Raw genomic sequence first — 19,790 nt, 5'->3', positions numbered from 1 at the left:
GTGTTGAATGCCAAGATCTTGGATAAATCGATTGAGTTTCTGGTCTGTGAATTGCAAACCATTGTCGGTTATGAGAGCATGAGGAATGCCGAAACGAGTAATGATGTTTTTCCACAAGAACTTCTGAACATTAGCGGCTGTGATGCTGGCGAGTGGTTCGGCCTCGACCCATTTCGTGAAATAATCCACAGCAACCAATAAAAACTTTCATTGGCCTTTAGCTATCGGGAATGGTCCGAGTATATCCATTCCCCATATTGCAAACGGCCATGGCGAGCTTATGCTGTGCAATTCTTCGGCCGAAGCATGGATAAGGTTGCCATGTTTTTGGCATGAAAGACAACGCTTGACGAACTGCATGCAATCACTTTTGAGGGTTGGCCAGTAAAAACCTGCTCTAAGCACTTTCATAGCTAGCGTCCTCCCTCCCGAATGAGATCCACATATGCCCTCGTGAACTTCTCTCAAGACATAATCTGCCTGTGCCGTATTGATGCATTTCAAAAGAGGCACCGAGAAACCCCTGCGATACAACTGTCCCCCAACAACCGAATACCTGGCCGCCTGAGCTCGGAGTTTTTTTGCAGCTGCCTGGTCAAATGGTTCTTTGCCAAGCTCCAGGTAGTCTATTATTTCCGTTGTCCACGTGTGCGTAGGCTCTTCACTCGTCATACATTCGATCGGTGTTACACTTGGAGTGGCCAGATTAAGGTGAAGTGTGGTTCGTAGCTGACCGGGCTTCCGATTACTACTTGCCAACCGAGCTAACTGATCGGCCCTTTCGTTATGTTCTCTCGGCGTGTGTTTCACTTGGACATCCTCAAAAGTGTTGCGCATTCTGTGAAACAAGTGGTAATATTTTAGCAGGCCTGAATCTTTCACCTGGAAATTGTCGTTCACTTGTTCTGATACGACTTTCGAGTCGGTCCAACATATCAATCGTGTAGCCCCGATTTCTTGTGCGAGTCTCAATCCTGCCAATAGTGCCTCGTATTCGGCCTGGTTATTTGACGCTTTAAACGCGAATCGTAGAGACTGTTCCAGGGTTACTCCTGTCGGTCCCTCAAGAATTATACCTGCGCCACTGCCTTGACTGTTTGACGAGCCATCCACGTGTATGGTCCACACGTCATTCTCGAAACGGCCTTTCGGTTGCAATTCATTAACAAAATCAGCCAAGTATTGAGACTTGACCGGACCTCGTGGTTCAAAGCTGATATCAAACTCTGATAGCTCAACAGACCACGCCATCATCCGTCCTGCTAGTTCTGGCTTTCGCAACACCTTGGCTATCGGGCAATCAGTTCGGATAATGACATGATGGCTCTGAAAATATTGCCTGAGGCGCCGAGCGGTATGAATGAGCCCAAGCGCCATCTTCTCCAGAAGCTGATATTTGGTCTCGGCCTCCTGTAACATACGGCTGACGAAGTAGATAGGTTGTTGCTCCACCTTTTCCTGAATCAAAACAGCGCTGATTGCGTCGTTTGATACGCACAAATACACCACCATTGGTATCGCGGGATCGGGCTTGGAAAGAATAGGTGGCGAGCCGAGGCGCTCCTTCAAAGTCTTGAAAGCCTCCTCACAATTCTCAGACCATTCGAACTTCTTGATCTTCTTCAACAATCCTACAATGGGTTTGGCTGCTTCGGCCAAACAGGGGATGAATCTTGATAGCGCAGTAAGGCGTCCTGCTAACTTCTGGACTTCCTTAAGGTTTTTGGGACTTACCATGTTGACGATTGCCATGCATTTATCAGGGTTGGCTTCTATACCCCTTGCCGACAACATAAACCCGAGGAATTTGCCACTTGATACCCCAAACACACACTTTTCAGGGTTCAAACGCATGTCATACCGGCGCAATTGTTGAAATACTTCAGCAAGATCAACTACATGGCGGGCCATGTCGTGGGATTTAACAACCATGTCGTCAACATACACCTCCATGCTTCGACCGATTTGGTGCCGGAAGACTTTGTTCATCAATATCTCTAATAAGTTGCACCTGCATTTTTTAACCCGAAGGGCATAACCTGATAGCAATAATTGGCCGAATCAGTTATGAAAGCTGTTTTTTCTTCGTCACGGGGATGCATGGGGATTTGATTGTATCCCGAATAAGCATCAAGAAAGGTGAGGATTCTGTGTCCGGAGGCACCGTCAACTAACCGATCTATGTTCGGGAGTGGGTAAGCATCCTTGGGACATGCTTTATTGAGATTAGTGTAATCAGTACACATTCTCCATTTTCCGTTCGGCTTTTTCACCATGACCACATTTGCTAACCAAGTGGTGTAGTGAACTTCCCGAATGAATCTCGCTGCTAGTAACTTGGACACCTCTGCCTCTACTGCTTGCTTTCGTTCGGTTCCCATTTTCCTTTTACGCTGGGCAACCGGTCTCTCTTCGGCACAAATTGATAATTTATGACACATGATATTGGGATCTATGCCGGGCATGTCGGAAGGTGTCCATGCAAAAAGATCTTTGTTTTTCATTATCGCCCGGCGCAAGATAAAACAGTCTTCTTTGGATGTGTCGGCACCGATGTATGTGACTTGAGCCGAATTCGAGCCGATCTGTAGCTCTCTTTTTGATTATACCGGCTCTACGCGTTCTTCATCATTCATTCTTGGATCAAGATCCCAAACTGGTTCTTCAACTGATGCCGAAGAGTTGACGACATGAACCCTTTTGGACTTTGATTTTCTTTCGATGGGAGCTACTTGCAAGCTAGCAAAATAACATTCTCGAGCAGCTTTTTGGTCGGCGTGGATGGTGATGATTTTCCCCTTATCAGAAGGGAACTTCATTGCTAGGTGCGGAGTTGACACGACAGCGCCTAGCATATTCAACGATGGTTGTCCCAAGAGGATGTTGTAAGATGTGTGAGCGTCTACCACGATGTATTTTATCTGAATTTCCCTGCTTTCCTGTTCGTCAACACAAAAACGAGTGAAAAGCTTAATATACCCTTTGGTGTTCACCCTCTCCCCTGCAAAACCGACCAAAGGGTCGTCATATGGGACCAACTCTCTTTCAGAAATACCCAACTGCTTAAAGGTATTCCAATACAAAATATCTGCCGAACTGCCTTGATCCACCAGCGTTTTCTTTACTATACAGTTGTGGATTTCGACGCTAATCACCATTGGATCATCTTGCTCAAGATCGATGCCTTGAAAATCATCATCAGTGAAAGTTATTGTTGGTAATCGTCGGGGAGATTGCCTATCCACATTATTGACCGAACGAATAGCTCTAAGGTGTCTCTTTCGGGCAGAAGATGTCGAGCCGCCACCTGCAAATCCACCTGCGATTGTGTTTATGACCCTCCGACGTGATGGTGCCGGATCATCTCTCTTTTCTTGCGACCTACTTCGCTCGCGCCGAGGTCTATCAGACCGATCCTGCGCATGCCGATCGTTGCGTCGATACTAGGACGAGGAGCGGGGACGATATGAAGCTGGCCGATCCACAAAATTGTGCAACTTGCCTTGCTTGACCAAATCTTCAATTTTATCTTTTAAGGCGGCACACTCTTCTGTTGAGTGTCCGCGATTTCGGTGATACCTGCAGGTTTTGCTGGTATCGGCGCGTGGTGGAGTGGAAGCTCTCTTTGGAACCGCCAACACTTCTGCTGCCAAAGCCTGCTCCAGTATCGCTGCCCAGCTTGCATTAAGAGGGGTGTAATTGGAGTATTTGGGACCTCGCACGGGCCGGTCCCGAAGAGCTATTTCTTTGCCTCGCCCCCTGTATGTCTGTTCGATTGGCTTCTCGGGTTTGGCCGACTGGTCAGCTCGAGCTTGACTTCGAAACTCGGCCAACTCCTCCATTTGCATATATTTATCCGCTCTTCTGCGCAGATCATTCATATTAGAAGGAGGCTTCTTGCACAGGCTATTGACGAACGGCCCTGGTTTTAAAGCCGTCGTCAGGTGATGAAGTGCTACCGCCGGGTTAAGATCTCAGATTTCCAAGGCTGCCTTGTTGAACCGATCCATGAACGTCCGCAGCGATTCTTTCTTATCTTGCCGAAGGCTAACCAACGACAAAGATGTCAGGCTATGAGGACGGCTGGTTGCGAACTGAACTGTGAATTGAGATGACAGAGTATTGAATGAGTCGATCGAGTTAGGGGGTAGCCGAGTGAACCAGCTCAACGCCCTACCCTTAAGGGATGTGGGGAAAATGCGACACAATGTAGCATCATCCGTAGTACTCAGGGTTACCTGCGTAAGAAAAACATCAAGATGTTCATCAGGATCAGTGGTACCATCATATTTATCAATGGGTAAAGATTTCCAATTGTCCAGAAGAGAGAGTTGCATTATGGAGGGGGTGAAAGGGTGTCGGTGTGAGCTGATGGTTGTCAAATCTGCAGGCCGACCGACAATGGGTAAGGCCGAGGGGTGCTTTTCAGGTGCTACTGCCGAGGCACGAGGGACCGATGTATGGATCGTATGGGACTGGTGCGACCCTTGGGTTTGCGTATTGGTGACCTGAGTAGGTTTCCATGAGGTGTCTTGATTCCTTAGTGCCTCATTCTCAGCTTTCAAGGCCGAAAGCTCCTTAGCGTCTTTTTCTCGCTGTTGTTTCATAGCCTCCATCTCTTGTTTCAATAGACGTACGGTTTCAGAAAGGTTGGTTTCATCCACCACCTCGACATGTTCTTCTTCGTGTTGCTGATCTACCGTGTTCGTCCTCCTTGTTATCGCCATTGTTTTGCTCGATTAATCTTCTAAGATCGTCTCGGTTCGGCCCCACGGTGGGCGCCAAATGTACCTGTTTGAAGGGCACACAGTCTTCTTGTAGTTCGAAGGCCGAACGAGACTCCCGATCCAATAATCCGATACGCCGAAGAGGGGGTTGGTACCTGCAAAAGGCACTCCAACGCTCAAGTCAGGACAAGCTCGAATCTCTAGGATAATTAATGAACAGTGACGTTACCTTTTGTCCTGAGCTATTTATACTGTCATTTATGGGCCCGGTCTCCATGGGCCTCGCAGCATACTTACCGTATTAGGTAATACACCCTAATCAACTAATTAATCCCTAATTACTTGATTAAAGGTAATAAGTGACGATAGGCCGATCCAGGTGGCCGATTGGCATTCGGCTGCCTGGTTCTGCCATTCAATGGCCGACAGGGTGGTGGCCGACCTCCCTACCCGTACACTTTCAATAGTCGAACTAGGTTTAATTGTAAGATTTCATATATATTATTTCAACTAATAAATAAAAAATAAAAAAATAAATACATAATATTTCAACCTTACTATTAGACTAAGTTAGTGGTTGAAAGCAAAAATTTACCCAGAAAAAGAGAAAAAAGAAAAGGGTAAAATGTGTTAGCCTTTTCAAAGATTTGATATATTTTTAGTCTTACATCTTAACTTAAAGACATGATGTTAGTCTCAAATAATAAAATTTCTTTTTAATAAATGTAGGGACAAAATTATGTTGAAATCTTTATATTTCATAATTAATTATTGTGGACAAGTCTTTTTATTGATGCACCAAGTAACTTTAAAAATTAATAATTATTAATTATAAATTAGGACCAAAGAAAAATATAATTTGTTGTCTATAATTAAAATCAAAGATAATATTCTTTAAAATATAATTATATTACATCATTTCTAACAAAGAATATTATTATTCATAATATTAATTTTATATAATTATTTTTTTCAACTATTTGCTAATTTTTTTTATTTGTGTAAAAGAATTTGCAACAATATTTATTATGTAACGGAGAAAGTATCTTACTATATTTTTGTTATAATATTTGACTGTTATAGATAGCTTCTGAAATACGCGATCCATTTATCACTAGCTAGTTGAAATTAACCTAGAATGAATCATTCACTTAAAAAAATATATGAAATAGGATAGGATCAAACAAATTTCTAAAGATCTAGTCCTTTTTGTTGGGGAAAAAGAAAAGCACTTATTTTGGTCAACCAAAGTATACCAATCATATGAAAAGTCTAGCCAAGAATATTGAACCAGATTGCAGCAGGTTTTGGGACGTTGTTGTCGTAAATCTGTAAATGCGAGGGTTGACCTACAAGAGGTGGCTGCTATATATGCATACAACAAGGATTGACCAGAATTATGGAAACAATCACATGAACAACTTCTAAAAATGGTAACTGCTTGTGATTCAAATAGGACTATAGGAATTTGATTATATCTTTAGATGAGTGCAGCACCTTGTATAATTATTTATTACTCTAATTGCATAATTAATTAAATAGATAGATATTAAAATTTAGAAGAAGAAAAAAAACTTTTTATATCATTTTTATAATTACTCTTACGTGTTTAATATATATATATATATATATATATATATATATATATATATATATATATATATATTATGCAAAGAATATTGTACGAACTTTCATTCTTATAAAAATTATTTCTTTTATGTATGAGGTTTTAAATAAATATATTAATGTCGTATATGAAAGCGAAATATGAAAAATAATTGATGATTATGTAGGAATGTACGAATGATTCCTTTGGGGAAAAAAATAACTCATTTGAATCCGAAAAAAAAAATAACAAAAAATAAAATTTAATATCTCCTTGAACTGACAAGAATATTTGTCTCCTTCAAATTTCCTCATAATGGTGGTATATGGCAAAAAAAATGGGAGATGTTACTCGAGATTTGTACTCAAATTTGATCATGAGGATGAAAAAATAAAAGGTTTAAAAAAGTTTTGTAATGCTTATTAATTTTAAGTTTGTAACATAATACTATATATATATAAAAGAAGAAATTCACTTACTTTAATAATAAATTTTGTAAATTTACTTCACTCGATAATTTTTGTTATAAATTAAATTTCAATAATCTAATCATTAAATTAAAAATTTTTAATGTATAGTTCAAGTTTACAAATTTTTTAAAAATATTTGATATTTTATTTCATTAATTCAAATTGAAAGATAGTCATAAAAATAATTTATACGTTAATTTAAATTTATATAACAAATTATCATATAATTTTTAATGTTTTAAAAATTTGTAAACTTGATTTATACATTAAGAATCTTTAATTCATTACTTTAATCAATTATATATATATATATATACTATATATATATATATAGTACATATATATATATATATATATATATATATATATGTATGTACTATATATATATATATAGCCATCCTTTTGTGGACGGTATCATGGAAACGCCTCTCCCCTTCGGTTGGAAGCCTTTTCCACATCGACCGCTACGATGACACGACGGATCCGGATGAACACATCGACCTATACACTACACAGGTAAACCTTTACACTAATGAGGATGCTATTCTGTGTAGGGTTTTTCTGACCTCGCTCAAGGGGGCCGCACTCAATTGGTACACCCAATTACCGGCTGAGTCGATCGACAACTTCCACACTCTGGTCAAGCAATTCACGGCTTAGTATGTCACGAGTCGGCCTCAACATGTCACATCAGCCGCCTTGGCCAGTCTCAGGCAGGGCGACGATGAATCGCTAAGGACATTCATGGAGCGCTTCACCAGCATCTCGGTCAAGATTCGAAATTTGAATCCCGAAGTCGCCCTGCATGCCATGCTCATCGTTCTCAAGCCCAGACCTTTCATAGACAGCCTGTGTCGCGAAGCTCCTCGTGACATGGACGAACTTCGTGCCCGCGCTGCCGGGTACATCCAGATGGAAGAGCACTCCGCTTTTCGTGACCAGGTTCGCAGTAAGTCACACGCAAAGCCAGACCACGGTCACAAGGACAAGATGAAGGTCAACAATGACAGCCAGTTCAAGAAGTCTGTCAGGGCAAACAAAGGGGGGAGATACAACTTTTACACCCCTTTGAGTGCAACCCGAGTACACATCCTGGAGGAAGCCAGCAACAACAACCTGCTCACTCTACCACCACCCGGGCACAGTCCCAACAACACAGACAGGACAAAGCACTGCCGATACCACAGGAACCACGGTCACACCACCGAGGAATGTCGTACACTCCGGGATCATATATAGGAGCTCGTCCAGGCAAGACACCTCGGGCAATACGTACAGCGGTAGCAAGGCCACCGAGGAGGCTACAATGGAAGAGGACGAGGCAAAGGTCGTGGTTCGGGAGCTCGCGCGAACCAACCCTCTAGCTCTCAGCAAAATGCCGGTGGCGCAATGCAGGCCGACGTAAGCCAGGAAACAGGGTCAGCTCCCCTGCGGGGAGTAATCAACACAATTACAGGAGGCTTTGTAGGGGGAGGATCCAGCAGCTCGGCCCAAAAAAGACACCTGCGCAGTATCAACAACGTCCACTCCGCTACCTCGGCCTCGCACCAAAGCTCACCGTCGATCACCTTCACCGACGACGACTACACTGGCGTCTGCCCCAACCAGGACGATCCAATGGTCATCGTCGTGGAGGTCTCCAATTGGGAGGTCCACAAGACGTTGATTGACCAAGGGAGCCCGGCTGACGTCTTATATTGGTCGACGTTCCTCAAGTTAGATATCCCTCCCTCCCTTATCCAACCTCACACAGAACCTCTAGTCAGTTTTGCAGGAGAGCGAGTACACACTCGAGGGTATGTGGACTTGCTGACAACCTTCAGAACCTCTCCCGACACAAGGAGGATTATGGTCCGATACCTTCTCGTAGAAGCCAAGACGTCTTACAACAATCATTGAAAGGCCGACGTTAAACCAACTCGGAGCAGTGGTGTCTACCCCGCACCTCACCATGAAATTCCCAGGGAGTGATGGCAAGATTATCTCCGTCAAGGCAAACCAGAAGACAGCTCGGCAGTGCTACGTCGAAAGTTTGAAAGTCTCTTCATCCGACAAGCGTTGCCGAAGTGATCCCCCCACAGTGGCTCACATCACCCAAGTAGATATCACTGACCTGGATTCGAGGTCGGACTCCCATGATGAATGGCCAAGTCCCATAGACGAGCTCGATGACCTCCAGATCGGAAAGCTTCTTGGGCAATGCATGAAAAACAGCAGGCAATTGAACCCGGAGTTACGGCGACAGCTCAAAGCTGAAATCTCCAAGAATGCCGACCTCTTTGCATGGTCCAGCGCCGACATGCCAGGTATAGATGTTAACTTCATCTGTCACAGGTTGGCAATTCACAAGGAGGCGAAGCCAGTCGCCCAGAGGAAGAGGAAGGTCGGTGGTGAAAGGTGGGAGACCATCATCACCGAGACGCAAAAGCTACTGAACACAGTCTTCATCCGTGAGGTCAGGTACACCACGTGGCTGGCAAACGTGGTCCTGGTGAAGAAGAGCTCGGGGAAGTGGCGCATGTGCGTCGACTACACTGATCTGAACAAAGCATGCCCCAAGGACTCGTATCCCCTACCGAGTATTGACAAACTGGTCGACGGAGCATCCGGGCACGCCCTCCTCAGCTTTCTCGATGCTTATTCCGGGTACAACCAGATCATGATGTACCCACCAGACGAGGTGCACACATCGTTCATCACCGACCACGCCAACTTCTGCTACCAGGTAATGCCATTCGGTCTCAAAAACCCAGGGACCACTTACCAGCGGCTGATGCACAAGGTTTTCCACTAGCAGATCGGGCGAAACATGGAAGTCTATGTTGACGACATAGTAGTCAAAATCACCTCGGCCGAGGATCATGCTGCCGACCTAGCCGAGGTGTTCAGCCAGATCAGGAGACACAACATGCGTCTCAACCTAGAGAAGTGCATCTTCAGCGTCCAGGGAGGTAAATTCCTTGGCTTCATGATCACTAGTAGGGGGATTGAGGCCAACCCGGAGAAGTGCAAAGCCATCATTCAGATGCAGAGTCCTCAAACGGTGAAGGAAGTCCAACGCCTGGCAGGAAGGTTGGTTTCCCTGTCCCATTTCATTCCCAGGCTCACGGAGAAAGCAGGACCCATCTTCATCCTGCTAAGAAAGCCAAAAAAATTTGAGTGGACAGACCGATGCGAAGAGGATTTCAAGAGCTTCAAAGCCTTCCTCACGACTCTGCCAATCCTCCAGAGGTCGGATCACACAACCGACCTCCTCCTCTACTTGGCCGTGGCAGAAGGCGCAATAAGCGCAGTTATAGTGCAAGAACACCAGAAATTGCAGACGCCGATCTACTTTATCAGCCGAGTGGTCCAAGACACGGAGAAACGGTACCAGATGATTGAGAAGCTGGCACTGGCACTGGTCACCGCGGCTCGACGTCTCCGACCTTACTTTCAGAGTCACCAGGTGGTCGTCAAAACTGACTACCCAATCAGACAAATCTTGCGAAAGCCAGAGCTCGCCGGATGGATGATATCATGGTTAGTGGAGTTGTTCGAGTTCGGCATCAAATACGAAAGTCGTGGCCCCCTCAAAGCCCAATGCTTGGCAGACTTCGTGGCCGAATTAACTCCAACCTCGGCTGACGAACAACAGGTATGGATCTTGCATGTTGACGGGTCCTCCAATTCTAAGGGTGGTGGTGCAGGTATTATTCTGGAAGGTCCGAATCAAGTCACCTTGGAGCAATCTCTCAAGTTTGGCTTCAAAGTGACAAACAACCAAGCGGAGTACGAAGCACTTCTCGCAGGGCTAAGGTTAGCTCACGATCTCGGAGCATGGAGAGTGAGTTGTAACAGCAACTCAAAACTCATGGTAGAGCAGCTCAGCGGGACATACCAGGCCAAGGATGTTCTTCTACAACAGTATTTCCATGTGGCATCACAGCAAATCTCATCCTTCGATGAGTTCACCATACATCATGTACCGTGAGAGCAAAATACCAGAGCTGACCTCCTATCAAAGCTCGCTAGCACCAAATGCCCTGGACAGCATCGGACCATCATCCAGGAAACCTTGCATTCACCCAACTTAGACGACAAGATCTTCAACACCAGCGACAACAAAGAACAGGGATGGATGACAGGCATTTTGAACTACTTGAAGGCAGGAGTTTTACCCGAGGATAAAGATGAAGCTCGGAAGATGAGGGTAAGGTCAGCTAAGTTTGTAATTGTCGGAGACAAACTGTTCAAACGTGACATCTCCACCCCATTGCTCAAATGCTTGACTGCACCTCAAGCTGCTTATGTCGTAGAGAAGATCCACCGGGGTATATGTGGCATGCATTCTGGAGCACGCTCAATGGCAACCAGGGTACTCCGAGCTGGGTACTACTGACCCACTTTGAAGTCGGATTGCCAAGCCTACGTGCAAAAGTGCAAAGAGTACCAGCAGTTCGGCAATACGCCTCGACAGCCGCCTGAAGCTCTCCACCAGATGATGTCACCGTGGCCTTTCGCTCAGTGGAGAATGGACATCCTGGGATCGTTCCCCCCCCCCCCCCCCGCAAAGGGTCAGCTCAAATTCTTCTTGGTGGCAATTGACTACTTCACCAAGTGGATCGAGGCATGCCCACTCACCAAGATCACCACTGAGAATATACAGAAGTTCACCTGGAAGAGCTTCATATGCATGTTCGGAATTCCGCATTCCCTTGTTACCGAGAACGGCCGATAATTCATTATGCAGAGCTTTGAAGACTTCCTTCGGGAACTCGAAATTAAGCACCTCCCGACCTCGGTAGAACACCCACAGACCAATGGCCAGGCTAAAGCCGCCAACAAGGTCATCCTCCAAGAGCTTAAGAAGCGGCTAGGGAACACTAAAGGACAATGGGCTGACAAACTCCCCAGCATCCTCTGGGCATACCATTATACCCCCCAATCAACAACGCAAGAAATGCCTTACAGGCTGATGGAAGCACTTGGAGAAGATTATTGTTCTTCCAAGTTCTCCATGCAAGGACCGAAGAAACTCTTGACGTTGAACTCCTTGAGGTGGCGGAATCACCTTGGAGGATTCTCCAATGGTGGAGAAGCAATGGAGTAGGTTCGGTTACTTCCTAGCTTGTGAAGGAAGCTTGAGGAACCAAGGTAAAGTTTGAAGAAACTTTGATAGAAACCTTAGAGAGAGAGTTCTCTATGGTTTATAAGACTCTTGAATGAGAAAGAAATCTGATTTCTATTTCTCAAAATGTTCAAAAGTGAATACAAGAGTAGAAATTACAAATATATAGGGAGAGGTAGCTTGTAGTGTAAGCTAACCTTAACCATGGTTCACTAGGAACCATGGTAAGGTGTAGCTAACCATCCATGGTTTCTAAAACTTGTAGGAGAAGCTAACCTTGACCATGGTTCACTTAAGAACCATGGTAAGGTCAGCCAAACCTACTAAGGTTTAGAAGCTTGGAAGGCAAGCTTCAAAGCTTTTAGGAGAAGCTAGAAATTTTGGCCAAGAACAAAAAGAATGAGCTAGGCGGCCAAGGCTAAAAAATGCTCCATGATTTATTTCAAAAATACTTGATTTGGTTTAGTTAGGTTCATCATATGATGATGAGACCTAGCTAAATCAAATCTATGAAAAATTAGGAGCAAAATGAGTCTAACATGCAAAATTTTGCCTAGGCCCAGTTCTGGTCCAATTACTAGTCACACCCTCAAGCATTGCTAAATGTCACCCCTTTTTCCCTACTGAAAAAATATAAAATGAATGTATCAACAAAGGAGGTTAAATGGAGTTAAACTCTCCAGGTAACCCACCCTAAAAATAATATACAATCACTAATAAATGCAAGTAAAGTGCCTCACAAATACAAAGACAAAAATAAGCCTATACAAAGAAACTACTATATGTACAAACATATGAAAAAGGTCTTTAAGATCATCCCATTCCTCTTGGTTCTTTTAAGATATCACCTCTTGGATTCCTTGGCCTTGGCCATAGTCTATCACAGGCTGACTTACGGAGTTGACGCAATGATCCCAGTGGAAGTCGGGGAGACATCTCATCGATGCCAGGTCTTCAACAGCGAGCAGAACGCTCAAGAGATAGCGGCCGACCTTGACCTGATTGACGAGCTTAGAGACGAAGCTCGGATTCATGAAGAAGCCTGCAAACTCCAAGCTTCCAGAAGATATAATACGCGAGTGCGACCTCGCTCTTTCCGAGTTGGTGACTTGGTGTGGCGACTAATAGGCGAAGCACGGAGAGAAACATCAGAAGGAAAGCTTGCACCCAACTGGAGTGGCCCATTCTGAGTTGTAGAAGACAGAAAATGGGGCATACCGGCTTGAAGAACTCAGCGGCAAAGTCATCCCGCAGACTTGGAATGCCACGCATCTTAAGTTTTATTTCAGCTAAACTTGTAAGAATGAGCTGTGCACTTTTTTTCCCGCCTCAGTCTTTTGTCCCAAAAAATAGAAAAATGGGTTTTGGATGAGCGGGTTTTTAACGAGGCACACATAACATCAATAAAATAACTCATTCTTTTCCATTCATATTCTCTTAATTCTGCATCATTTTACCATAAGATGCTTTATGCTAAACCGAGATCAAGTTCGAACCTTGGTACGATTTATTTTACTCTAAACCGAGGTCGAGTTCGAATCTTGGTACGATTTATTTTACTTTACGCCAAGGTCGAGTTCAAATCTTGGTACGATTTATTTTACTTTATGCCGAGGTCGAGTCCGAACCTTGGTACGATTCATTTCACTCTAAACCGAGGTCGAGTTTGAACCTTGGTACGATTTATTTTACTTTACGCCGAGGTCGAGTTCGAACCTTGGTACAATTTATTTTACTTTATATCGAGGTCGAGTCCTAACCTTGGTACGATTCATTTCACTCTAAGCCGAGGTCGAGTTCGAACATTATTATGAATTATCTTACTTTTCGCCGAGGTCGAATTCGAACCCTTAAAAAGGACGGCCAACCCGAGGTCGAGTAAGAACCTCGGCACACATTATTTTAATCTTACATAGAGGTCGAGTTCAAACCTTAATACGAATTATTTGCACCAGGCCAAGTTTGAGCCCCAGAAAAGCACAAAAAACACAAGTGCACAACACATAAGTTCAAAAACAGAAGGTCAAATAGAACCATCGAAAGCGCGAAGATAAAATCTCGAAAAATGATATATACACAACAATATCAGAAGAGTTCAACACATGAATCCAAGGACAAGAAAAAATAAGTAGAACAAAATAAACTGAACTATTACAAAGATGGCCTAGGCAGAGGCGTTATCACTTGAGCTATCCGGGAGGTCATCTTCTTTTACCAGCTTCCCGAAGCGCACCTCTTTCTCCACATGCATAGAGGAGAGGTCGAATCCCGGCGCAAGTAGCCTCGCCTGGCGAGCTGCCTTGAGGAATCCCTTCTTGTGCTCGAACAGGAGAGCCCGCTCAGTTTCGACGAGCTTCGTCTCCAATTCTTCCTTCGCCGCAACCATCTTCGCAAGGTCCACCTTCAGAGCGGCGACCTCCTCTTCTTTCCCACCAAGAAGCACCTAGTCACAAAGATGCTTCTCGGCCGCTGTCACCAGATCAACCTTCAGGGAAGTTACCTCGTCTTCTAAGGAACGCACCCGACCTCGGGAAGAATTGGCGAGTTCCTACATCTCACTCACTCGGGTAGCATGAGTCTCATTAGACCTCAAAGCAATCTCTAAGAACTTCTGAACTCTCTCCAGCTCCCTCCTGGTGGCTTGAAGCTCGGCCTCATTCTACAGCTTGGCATCACTGAGAGCAGCCGCCAAGGCCCTGTTCTCTTCCTTCAAGGCCTTGGTGTCTTCCTTCAAAGGCTGGACTCAGCCCTTCAGCTTCGCCAGGTCCTCCTGCTGCTTGGCCCACTTATGCTTCCAGTGGTCCACGATGGCCATTATCCTCTACAGGAAGACCTCAGCAGAATCAAGGCCTTCCACTGGCCCGGCCGACTCGATCATATCCTGATCAGTCGTGCTCAGTGAACCCTTGGGGAAGAACTTCTCCGAGGTCACCCTTGCGCTCCACAATGAATCTATGTCCTCCGAAGCGCTCACATGGTCCAACCGCACCAGGGAGCGATCCTTTCCAAAGCGCTGGGCGAGATATTGGCTTTTGGGGGCCCCCTTTGACGGACCGGACGGCGGTGCCTAAGCCGTAGGAGTCGACGTTGGGACCTCGGAGCTCGACCCCTTTCCGCGGACCTCGAAGCTCAGCCCCTTTCCGCGGATCTCGGTGGAGGCAGAAGCAGGCGCCTCCTGCTCAGCAACAGGGGCGCCCACCCTGGGTACCTCCGAGCTCGGAGCCACCTGGACCTCGGCAACATTCCCTGCCTATAAAAGATAAAACTTTATTCCTAAGACAAAAGTCAAGAAAAAGGGAGTATAGAAGAAAAACCACAAAGCAAGGCACCCACCTCGGCGGCCTGAGCAACCTCCTCGGCGGCCACCTGGGGAGCTCCCTCGGGCGGGGGACTCCCAGTGAGGTCAACCACGCCGGCATCGGCAGCCTTTGAGGTCAACTCCTCGGTATCTTGAGGGGCAGAGGTCCCCCCGACCTCTTTCTCTCCCCTCTTTCTTTTTCTTCGGGTCTCTAAGGGGGCCACCTCCTCCTCTTGAGGCTCAGGGACCTCAATCTCGGTGACGTTGTAGCGCGACTTCAGCTCACGCCACTTGTTTTTGCCCATTATGCCTGCAGATATAATAATCAGATACGTCAGTAAAAATAATGATTCCCGAACCCTAGCAACTAAGAAGGACGAGATACTCACTCTCTAGACCCCTCTCCTTGTACACCGAGTTAGCAAGCGACAAAACGAGCTTGCAGTCCAAAGGACGAGGAAGGGCTTCAAGGTTTGCAATGGCAGCAGCATCCGAGATCGTCAATTGCAAGTTGGTCGACCCGTGAAACCGAGCCGGGGCCGGCTGCCAGTAAAAAGGAAACTTCGACAGCCCGCTGAAGTGGAACACCTCATCTTGCAACAGGTCGATGACCTGGAGCGTAACCTAGAAGAACTCTTGTTTAAAGTTTTTGTAAGACTGGGAGTAAAGGGAAAATAGCCCCCCAGCCTTACTGCCACTCAAAGACGCCCAACCATAAGGAGGGATGCCTAGTTTTAACTGGTAAAAATGAAGAAAAATAGGAAGAGATAACCCTATCCCTAGGGCCGAACACAGGACATGAAAAGCCCTCAAAAAATCCCAGCTATTGGGGTGCAACTAGCAAGGAGCCGAGTTGACGAAATTCAAAATGTCATACTCAAATTGAGTGAAGGGAAGATAGACACCTAAATCCCTAAAGAGACACTGATACACGTAAAAGTGGGGAGGGTCAGAAGAACTCCCCATGTACACACGCTCACCGGCCTAACAGGGTTCGAGCCAGATAAGCTTGGAGATGGAAGGGTCACAGATTCTATGCGATTTTCAAATCGCATTGATCTCCATCAATGACCTAACGACACTTTGAAACTCCCCGACATCACTCTTGACCCACTCATAGCGAGGGATGCTGGAAGAGGGTTCCTTAGGCTGGTTCTCCCCCTTTTTCCTTTCGGCGGTGGCCGTCCCAACAGCCACCACCTTGTCGCGTGCCGTGCCCTTGGCGGGCACGGAGGGAGTGGCACCATTGTCACCAGCCATCAAGAAAACAAAAAGATTTGAGAGGAAGGAGAGGATAGGGAAATCGAAGTACCTGGTACTCCTTTGAAAGACGAAAGAACAATAAGGAGGGAGGAGAACTCAGTTTCCAAAAATGGCGACGGAAGAGAACGGAGACAGGGTAAGCGAAGATGAAAAGTGAACAGAGGAGAACGAAATCGGTGTGCACAGGAAGTCAAAGAAGTTAAAGAACAAGAAAGAGTAAAGTGAATGGGAAGGGGTGCGAGAGAAAGAAAAGGTTTTTCCCAAAATTCAAACGGCCACAACACGTGTCAGCCAAGTGACAAAACTGGCGAAACATTTAATGAGCCCCATTATGACGAGCACGGCCATCATTGCATAACCGTCACTTCCCATTAACACGCCGCCTACACGTTTTCGAGAACGAGGCAACGGTTATGACACATGGCATCTTGATAGAAAGGCGTACGCGAAGGGTCACGGCTCCTTGACGAGCTCGGTCTTAACTCCTCGACCCACGGTCTTCGGAGCTCGGGGGGCTAGTGTACTATCCATACCACTATGTCGAGCTCGGACTCGGCATCTCAGCGCAGAGTGACCTCGGACACACGCTAGGCGATGTCAGCCCGATATCCAAATAGGTCATAACTGATCTTAGGCCCAAGGCCTAATGAAACCCTAATTCACACGAAGGTACGTGCATTACTTATACGAGACTTATACACCCACAAAGACTAACTTTAGCATCGGAGTCTCTTTTGCAGGTACCACCCCCATCTTGGAGCAACAAGCGTACCAGTGAAGAAGGCTTGTCGATCTTACCCAGCAGATCGTCCCCTACGACCGATCTCCGGTAAGAACAATATATATATATATATATATATATATATATATATATATATATATATATATATATTATATATATATATAAAGAGAGAGAGAGGAGTGAGTAAGTCGTCGAAGTCCACTCAAAAATTCACATGTTCTATATCAAATTTTAACTATCTAACCATTAAACTAAAAAATTTTAATGTATAAATCAAGTTTGTAGATTATTTAACAAACTAAAAATTATTTAATATTTAATTATATAAATTTAAATCAACATATAGAATATTTTTATGATTTTGTCAATTTGAATTAATGAAATAGAGTGTCAAATAATTTTAAATTTTTTTTAAAATTAAAATTAATATATACATTAAGAATTTTTAATTTAACGAATGAATCATTAAAATTTGATATAAATATATGTTATTAAATAAAATAAGTTAAAGTAAAAGACAAAAATAATAAAAAACAAAAATGTCTAGATAAATAATATAATAATTCTCCATAATAGCCTATCCTCTTAAATAGAATTCACCCACATATCCATAGCTATACTAGTCCTCCAAGCATTAACGTCTTATCGCTCTTGCTCCTGGGTTTGAATAACAGGCTCAAAAGTATGATCTTCATTAACAGGCAGTGACCGATCCAGAAACTTTAGGTAGTGGGGGCAATACTTATTTATATATTTGTAATATTAAAAATTTTACATATATAACTTTTAAAAGCATAAATATATTATCATAATTATTTTTTTACAATTTTTTATATTTACGATTACAAGTAAATATGAAAATAAATTAGGTTAGACTAAATTTTATTATAACTTAATAGGTTTGAACCTAACTTTTTTAAAAAATATATATCTTAAGTATGACTTATTTATCTATCATAGACATTTTTTAAATTTTTGGTTAGAACTACAACCCTAAAGACCTACTTTATAATAATTCAGCACTATTAAAAATATAAAATAAATATGTTAAATTTAATAAAAATTAAGTTTAATTTATTTATGATATAAACATGTTTTTAATATCTAATACGTATTTTCAGATGATAATTTATTTTATATTTTATAATAACAATTCTAAATGGAACATAAATCATTTGATTTTTTTAATCAATATATACAATAAATAGAAAGCACAAAAGGTAAACATGCATACTGCAAATTTTATTTTATTAAAAATTGATTTTTTTAATATATTACATTATATATGTGAGTATTAATATATATATATATATATATATATATATATATATTATAATTAAATCTTTTAAGAAAATTGATTTGTTATTAAAGAGTATTTTTTATCACATAAGAGAATTAATTTCCTTCAAAAATTTGACAAACATCAAATAAATAAATCTATTCTACAAATCTATATTTTATTCATATAATAATTTAAATATTTATTTATTTTATTAAAATATTAGTTTTTAAAATAAAAAATATGTATGTGTGAAATAGTAGTGGGGGCAAGTGCCTCACTACTCTCAACCTGGATCCGTCCTTGTTAACAGGTAATGTTGAAGATGAAGGTTCATCACCGCTTCAATTGGAAATTCATCAGAACGACATTCTTAGATACTGTATATATTATATGATAATTTTTTAACGATATTTATAAATGTAAATTATTCTAACAAATATTTTAACAATATTTCCTTTTTTTAAAAATAAGTTAATGAAGGCATAAACCTTAAACCCTAAAAAATTAGATACTGCAATATGTTATGTTAATTTTCTTTTTTTAAAATATAAAAAATTCTAATTTCACAATATAAAAATAAAAATAAAAATTCATAGTAAAAAAAAAAATAATTGTTGAGTCATAAAAGGAGGAGGGATAAGAGTAACAAAGAAGGAGAGAGATCGTAGTTTTTATGCTGAGAGGGTTCTTCCCCCAACTAAGATCCATTTTCATCTCATTCTACTCACATAATTTCTAACTCAAATTCATCTTTTATATATATATATATATATATATATATATATATATATATATATATATATATATATATATATATATATATATACACCATAGATCCTCTACTAGATCGGAATGGAAATTTACACAATATTTACAAAACAAAATTTTAAAGAAAGCAGTAAAGGGTAAAACGTAGCTCATAGATCCAAAACATAATAACCTTACATCATAATTTTAATATTAAAAATTAACTTAGACCTTACTATAACTTCTTATGGAACCAAGTGAGGGTAATGATACTGGATATTGTTAAACCATGAGTAATTTCCTTCGCTCCCTTTCCCGTCGTCTAACTATCAAAGCTTCTTCCTCCTCCTCTTCTTCTTCCAAAAATCTGCTCACAGAGCAGCACCAATCTGTGGAGGAAATACCTCCTAAAAACAATATCTTCGAAGAATTCACGGGTAAGATAGTCAGGAATTCACGGGTAAGATAGTCAGGTAAAGTGTTTGAGGTGCCTTTGATAAATTCAATATCAAAATCAAAAACACTTAAAATAGCTTGCCATCGAG

General features: G+C 42.8%; 1 protein-coding gene across 1 annotated transcript; it reads right to left on the bottom strand.

Annotated features, from left to right (window-relative positions):
* Positions 1 to 207: 207 nt before the first annotated feature.
* Positions 208 to 1,932, bottom strand: LOC145952462 (uncharacterized). The gene has a single exon (XM_083064825.1). The coding sequence runs from the start codon at positions 1,930 to 1,932 to the stop codon at positions 208 to 210; it is 1,725 nt and encodes a 574-aa protein (XP_082920951.1).
* Between the last annotated feature and the right edge of the window lie 17,858 nt (positions 1,933 to 19,790).

This window comes from Cajanus cajan, chromosome 10 (assembly GCF_000230855.2).
Source record: "Cajanus cajan strain Asha chromosome 10, NIPB_CcT2T_4, whole genome shotgun sequence".
NCBI classification, from domain to species: Eukaryota; Viridiplantae; Streptophyta; class Magnoliopsida; order Fabales; family Fabaceae; genus Cajanus; species Cajanus cajan.
Note: the sequence above shows the minus strand (reverse complement) of the source record. Positions and strands in the feature narration are given on the sequence as shown.